Genomic DNA, 7,811 nt, shown 5'->3' with positions numbered 1-7,811 from the left:
AGGAGGAGGAGGTGATGTTGTGGGTCTGGACTGTGTTGGTGTTGGACGAGAGCGTGACCGGGTCTCGGAGTTAAACGGTGGCTGGACGTCGAGGGAACAGAGCGTGTTCATGAGGATCATGTGTGTGAAGTGACTGAGGGGATGCAGCTGAAGAGAGAGCGTGAGAGTGAGAGGGTGAGGGAGGGAGTGACAGAGTGAAGTGTGTTTATTGGTAAATGATGACACGTCTCCCTGACATCAACACTGACAAAATGGCTACAGAGGGAAAAGGAGACACATTATCTGTCTTATAAACATGTGAAGGTTTTACTAAAGAGGCCAAAAAACCTGGATAAAAGACATCAAACTGACATTTAAGTAAAAACTCTGGGGGAAAAGTCTGGATTCTGAATTAAAAGTCAGAATTGTAAGGCAAAATCTGCATTTTGATTTTGTTTTGTTTTTTCTTTCTGAGGTTAACTAGCAGAAATCTCAAAATTCTGAAGTTAAATTGAGAAATATGACTTAATCTTAGAATTCTGCAGGGAACAAACTCGAAGTTCTGACTTTAATGTTAGAAGTCTGACATTAAAGTCTGTATTCTAAGAAAAAGGTTTTTCTCAGACTTCTGTGTGGAAAATCTCAAAATTCTCACTCTAAATTCAGATTAAGTTCAAGTGATTCATTATTTATCCAAGTAGAAAGGGTGCTTAATCCTATTCCAGCCCTAATCCTCTTCCGTATAGTTGGCCACTCGTGTTCTTGAGTATAAAAATTAAGAATCAAATCGATCAATAACCTCTGTTTAACCAGAGCAAACATACACAATACACTGTATTTGAAGTTATGCAATAAAATGTTACATATACACTGTAAATATGAAAATATTCTCTAAAATAAAAGAAGATATCAACCCACAAATAAGTAAACAGTCATAATCTGTATTACATTCTGAAAATGCACTTGTTACCTTTTAAATCTTTCATGATAAAGCATATTTACATGTGTAAATATGTTAAATCAACAATATTTGACTAAATGTGTTCATATCAGTCACTGAAACAGCCTTTAAAAGCAGAAATGACGTCACAGAAGCCAAATCACGATGAGACGTCACCAAAAAAAAGCTCAGAATGTATTGTGCCAGGGTCAAAATATCGACATAATAAAGATATGTTTGCGTTAGTTCCAAAAAAAGTCGTTTAATAACGATTTTTCTGTCTATTCTGTTGCTCGTTCTGTGTAAAATAAGCAGAGAAGAGGGAAATATTTCTATAATGAGGCAGTTTTTTTTGTCGTATAATTGGTCCGTTCTCTCACTTGTGGGAGTTTAGTTGATTTCCAATAGTGCAGAGAGTTTTACTCTTGAATAAAGTTGTGTGTGTAAAGAAGAAGAAGAAGAAGAAGGAGAAACAGACTCACATTTAAGGCTTGTTTGTTAATCTCCTGACTGCATCGTCTCTTCTCTTCTCCCCTGAAAACATAATGTTTTGGAACAGACCAAACGAGAGCCCGAGGCGTCTCAGCCGGAAACCTCCACATGCATCAAGATCTCACACCATCTCACACAATCTCACGCAATCTCACACATTCTCACGTGGTCTGACGTGAAATGATCCGTGAAAGATGTCGGGCGCTCGGACGCGGCACTGTTTGCGGCAGGCGGGGCACCGGGTCCGTGGGAGTTCCTCTTCTCTGCACTCTCACTGTAATCACTGACATGTACATTAATTACTTCTTACCAGCAGCATTAATATTCACTCCATTAAGCAGCTCATTTGCATGTTTATTGAGTGGGTGGCTTTTGCATCTTCTCCACCTATGGTTTCATCATCATCGTCATTGTCGTCTTCTTCTCTCAGGGCTGCAACTGCTGATTATTTTCATTCATTTTCCATTTATACACAAGTTATTTAGTCAAGAAATGGCAACAAAAACAACCTGAAATGTCTTGTTTTGTCCATAAACAGAAGATATTTATAGTTTTGATGGTTTTCTCAACACAAAGGACCAAATACGTCGACAAAGTATTTATGTTTTAGACGCTGAAGATGTTTTAATAATAGAAAAACACTGTCTTCAAACAACAAAACCAAGTTTTCCACTGTCAAGATCCACATTTTGACCCAAAGACGTTATTTGAAGTGTTATTATGTGATTTTTGTCAAAGCTCTATTGCTATTTTTCAGCAGAACCATGAGCAAAAATGGCAAAAAAAACCTTTACTCACAAGAATCTGGATCTATATCACCACCAAATCTTTGAAGTGCTTTTTATAAAAATGCCTTTAAATTGTCTATTTCTTAAGAAATGTAGCCAATTTCTTCTATTTTTTATGAGTAAAATGGTCTGAACCTTGTATTAAAAGTCATCTAAAGATACTTAGATATGCAAAATATTCACATTTTAGAAGCAGAAATATCAGAGTTGTTTTAATAATAAAAAAACGCACTATTTTTATTAGGTTTTTGTAGTGTGTAAGTTCTCCACTGTCAATATGGAACCAGGTTTTGTATAATGTGTTTTTCTTTTCAGTGTAAACGTCAAAAAACCCTTTTCGTGCTAGATATTTTTTAAAAGAATCATGAATCTGGGTCCATATCACCTCCAAATGTCAGAAAATGTCGTTAAAATAGATTGTTGTGTTTAAAATGCCTTCTTAATTTTCCAAAAAATAATAAGCCAATGTTTCCCAATTTCTGAGTAAAATAAACTGGTCCTTGGACTAAAAGTCATTTTAACTCATAGTTTATCTGGGTTTCTCAACGCAAACAAGAAAAATATTCACATTGTTGTTTTAATAATGAAAAAGCGCAGTATTTTTGCTCATAAAAGAAGCCGATAATCCCAATTTGGGGGAAAATGTTCTGAATATCAGGCTAAAATTCACCATTTTTTACTCTTTTTACTTTCATTGTTTGAAGCTTTGAGATTAAATTCCATCTTCATTATGAATAATATGTTAATATTAGACACATTTTTCCCCTTAAACAAGTGTATTTTTAGGCTCAGTGTGGTTGTGATTATGGTCCAAGTTTCCACACTGCAGTGGAATTGTTTACTTTTGATTTGTGGCGTCATAAAAAATGGATCAAATTCTCTCTTCAGTTCCCGTCGCGCGCTAATCCTCCCGTGACACTTCTTTGTTGAATCCTTTTGGCTTTAATGTCTTCATTTGTTTTCCTTCACCTCCACTCCTCCAATCTCTCATCCGTTTTAATCTGCCTCAGCCTCTCCGAGGTATCAGCTGTGAAAACAAGGTCACAGATTAGCATTCATAGCCAAAGACAAAACCCCGAGCGGCTCCCGTTCAATAGCCGTCAAGAGCGAGAGGCGCGGGCTCAAAGCAAAGCCGCTGGAACAGCGCGTCGCACTCGGGGTGAAATTAAAAACAAGACCTCCATAAATAAAACAGAGCTGGGTCGTGGGCGCGCAGGTGGAGGGGGTTAATGTTCGCTCAGGGACGCGCTCGGGTCTGAGCTGCTGCTGGATTTCAGATTTACCGTCAGTCGCAAGTTTGAGACTTTTTCAAAACTGCTGTGTGTCCCTGCACTTGACCTTTGACCCAGAAACAATCCCATTTACAAGCAGAAACGTGAGGTCCGATCACAAATGTGTTGATATTCACGTAAAAAATCGACCTAATTTGTCTTTGTTTATGCTTTTCGGGCCTCGTTTCACAGAGGCTGCCATCTGGAATTGGCTCCGCCCACATAAACCCAGTGCATGAGCCGATGGCGTACAATGGCGCTCTGCGTTAACTTGCATTTTCTTTCGTGAGTCATCTCTGTTTCTGTGCTTGTATACGCTGTAATGCTACAGCGCCACACACAGGCCTGGCATATGTACTGCAGTTTTGGGGGCGATGAAAAGACACACTGTTTCTTACATGTCGTAGCATTTCTGCGTGGATCGTGCCTAAGCTTTTACACTCACAGACTGAAAGGAGGTGCATCGCCACCTAGTGACCGGGAGTGGATCCGCTATAGTTTTTTGTTTGTTTTTTCTAAACGGATCAGTGTTATATCCACGGTTTGGGAGCTTGGAAAATCGCAAACCTACTTTGGGGAGACGTTGATGTTATTGCGTACATTAGCCGTCACTTATCTTCATGGTGGCTGCCGTCATCCTCTTCTTCCCGTTTATCTTTCTTTGTCGTCCTGACTTCCTTCACTCATGTTTTGGTACAGCGCCACACACAGGCCTGGCATATGTACTGCAGCGTTTAGGGCGAAGAGAAGCATTGTTTACATATTGTTGCGTTGCAGATTTCCTGCTCATGCATGTCTTCGGGGACGAGGACAGAAGAACAATCGGACAGTGTGCAGCAACAGAAGAGCAGTTCCTTCTTCTCCTTTTTGTTTGAGGGAGGAGTGCGCGACGTCGGGGGGTCGCGAGCGGCAGCAGATCAGCAGGAGTCCTGCAGCAGAGCTGGGAGATCCTCCTCAGCTCCTCTGCTTCCTGTGTGCAGCAGACAGGGGAAAGCCTTTGTGAGAAGTGGCTCGGCGCGGCGCAGGTTTGCTGAGACAAAAGAGGGGAGAGGGAGGGGAGACCTGATACTGTAGTCAGGTAGTGTTTGGGATTAGCCTCCCTCCTGCAGGCACCGGGGACCATCTGTTTACTCCATTGATCCATTGAACCATTGATCACTGTGGCCAGTTCTGTGCATTTAGCTGATTAGCATGGGCCACTTATCCTGTTAGGGAGGGAGAAGATGAAATAAGAAGGGAAAGAGGATTGTTTTTCGTGGGGGGGGCGGGGTGTTATTATCCACCACTGATGTGGCTTTAAAAGGAGAATTGTTGTTGCATTCGTGGACTGTCTGTAGTTTGTCAGCGTGTCTTTTCTTCTCTGCAAAACTGGCTCCAGAATGTTTTTATTGCATCCCTGAGTCAGAGGAAGTCTCGCTGCTCTCGTCATGCAGGGAAATACATCATGTGAATTCCAGGAAATGCAACATTCAGTGGATGAAACTGTGAGCAGAGGTGTACTTTTACTCACTTCCCCCTGTTCTTCTTGCTCTTATTGCTGTCGATAAACGTCTATGTTGCTTTTATTCCTCTTTGTGGAATAGTTTGAGATGGAAAATGAGAGCATAGTGATGATATTTAGATTTATTTTAGATTTCTACCAACCCCTGTGCACTTACGGAAAGTAACCAGGTGTTTTTTTTGAAGTGTGGTTGTGTGAGATACTTTGCCGTCAAGATTAAAAACACATTTGCTGCTTTTTTTCACTCTCACAGTGTTTTTTGACATGAAAATCAACTTTTGTACTTTCACACCAAACCCCATTGAGAAAACCAGTGATTTTACACCACAGCACACAGGAGCTGTTGATCCACTGCTGCCTCCATCACTAAGTTCAAATGTGCTTTTTTGTCAATTCTGTGTTTGAAATCCTTCGTTCGGATTCACCTCAGTGACACAAAGTGACCACACGAGGCAGCAGTAGACCAGCAGCTCCTGTGTCCCCGCCAGCTAAAATCGTTGATTTTCTCTATGGAGTTTGGTGTGGGAGAGCGAGTGTGTTTAAAACCCTCAGTTTCTTGTGTGATATAGTGTTGAACACATTAAATATGTAGTGTCGACTTAACAAAAGGCTCAGCTGATAAAATATACACCTGCTGAGGCGGGAAAATAAACCCGTATTTACCTCGTGTCCCTGCATGTTTTCAGCTGTTTTTTTTTTGGAGATGCTTCAGCGTAAATGTCCAGTAAAAGTGACTCTTCCTTCTCCTCCCTCCTCCTCACCCCCTCACCCTCTCCTTGAGTCCAGTCTAGTGTGGAATGGGTGAGATTAAAAAGCAGGCGTGGAGACAACTCCTGCTCCTGACTGAATGGATGAGTGCGGCCCACTCTCCCCTCTCATTCCCTCACTCTGGGCGATAGCACTTTTTAATTAAGGTGGGGTGAGGGAGGGAGGGAGGGAGGGAAGGAGGGAAGGGCGGGCAAGAGACACTAGGAATGATGGAGGGATTTATCAGTGCCTCTCCTCACACTCGCAGCTTATACCAGAGCGTGACGCCATACTTTGCCCCGATAAGACAGCTAATAGAAATGAGAGCACACACACACACACACACGTACGTGCACACACACACATGCACGCACGCACACACACACACACAAAGTACGCGAGCTAAGACATGCAGACATATGCACTTTTTCATCCGATAATGAAGATAAAGGCTCTCACAGTGAGCACAGAGACGTCTCTGGTCTCCGCTTCATTTGGAATGACTAGGAAGCGCACACACACACACACACACACACACACATATGTATATAAGCAGAGAGTAAGTTATGTTATTTTATTTTAAATATTCTCCATTTTGTGTGAATCACATGTCTGAAATCGCCAAAAAACACAGTCAATGTGATTTCATGTCACATTGACTGTGTCGGTATTTTTTCCGACCTGGGCCCCTATGTTTTATAAATGTGGGCGTGTCCAGCCGCGTGTCATCGTACGAGGTAACCGCCCCTTCTGAGTTATGTCCGTTTAAAAAAATACCAAATAAGTGACTCGCAGCGATGTTTCTGGTCGGCTGTGATGCATTCAGCGACGCTCGTAAAATCCTGCTCGCTTCCCACTTCCACTCTCGCTCTCCTCTCTCAGCACTCGGCCCACTTTCTTGAAATGGCGGAACAAGAGGTGAGACGATGACTCGATTATGAATCGATCGCTCAGTGAATTTTATTTTCACGATTAAAACCAGATTTCCTGCTTGTTTCAAGTTCTGATTTTCTTTGTTTCTTTGCTCCGTGTAACAAAGAATCGTGAAAACAATAGTTAGTTGCAGCTCTAGGTGGAATGTCCATACACAAACCTGTCTAACGTAATCTTTCAGTTATATCCATTAAAAAAATACATGGCTCAGATTGTAATTTGTAAGCGAGGTGTAGCAGGTTACCAGCCTGGTGGGGGCGCTGCGTCTCGACAGTGATGCCTTCAGCGACGCTCGTAAATCCTCTCACTTGTATTTGTGTGTGTGTGTGAGCTTGATTTTCTACGTGAAATCTGAATATTTTTGGGTGAATCTCGTCCGCGATTGGACGCTCGTTCCCACAGAAGTTCTGCCGTCATGTGGACGCTCCGTGTCTTTTCTAGATCTTCGACGACGACTCTCTTCTTCGTCGCTGCTTCCCGTCGGACTGAGCTCTTTGTCTGCGCGTGCGTGACTGCCTCACGGTGGCAGGAAGCGGTACATGACAGGTTCATGGTTTATCTGTTACTGATGCTGAAGTGTCACGTGTGTTTGCACCGTACAGGAAGCAAAAAACCTATTACACACAGCAGTGTCACTGTGTGTGTGTGTGTGTGTGTGTGTGTGGAGACAGATGGGCTCCTCTAGTAGAAGAGACAGTGTAATTCATGAAGCTCACTGGCAGCTCCTGAGTGCTCCCCCCCCCCCGTGTTATTCCCCCAACACCACACGTTGTTCTCCCAAAGAAACACACACACACACACACACACACACACACACACACACATGGTATATGCACACTTTTCTGTGCACTAATTGCTAAGAATATCCGAGCAATTAGGAGAAAACACACACATCTGTCAGTGTAATTAGAAAGTTTTTCTCACAAATTGCTGCTGTGTCACTGTCATGCAGCGTGTGTGTGTGTGTGTGTGTGCGCTGCAGTGAACGCACACACACTCACACACTCACACACACACACACACTCACACACACACACACACACACAGTGTGACTGACAGAGGTGTCTCAGTGGGGTCAGTGTGAACAGGGAGCTGCTGGATATCAGGCATGTCTTAATGAGGCTCGTCAGACGCTCTCTCTCCAGCTTTCTCCTTCCTCA

General features: G+C 42.6%; 1 protein-coding gene across 3 annotated transcripts in view; it reads left to right on the top strand.

Moving 5' to 3' along the window:
* Positions 1 to 7,175: 7,175 nt before the first annotated feature.
* The window catches only part of nrp2a (neuropilin 2a), a 70,442-nt gene continuing 69,806 nt past the window's right edge, over positions 7,176 to 7,811 (top strand). For all 3 annotated transcript variants that reach the window (XM_058612364.1, XM_058612366.1, XM_058612365.1), the window contains exon 1: positions 7,176 to 7,197. In XM_058612364.1, the coding sequence (XP_058468347.1) occupies positions 7,191 to 7,197 (7 nt within the window). In that variant the 5' untranslated portion in view covers positions 7,176 to 7,190. The remainder of the gene's footprint in view (positions 7,198 to 7,811) is intronic.

Source organism: Solea solea, chromosome 2 (assembly GCF_958295425.1).
Source record: "Solea solea chromosome 2, fSolSol10.1, whole genome shotgun sequence".
Classification (NCBI taxonomy): domain Eukaryota; kingdom Metazoa; phylum Chordata; class Actinopteri; order Pleuronectiformes; family Soleidae; genus Solea; species Solea solea.
Note: the sequence above shows the minus strand (reverse complement) of the source record. Positions and strands in the feature narration are given on the sequence as shown.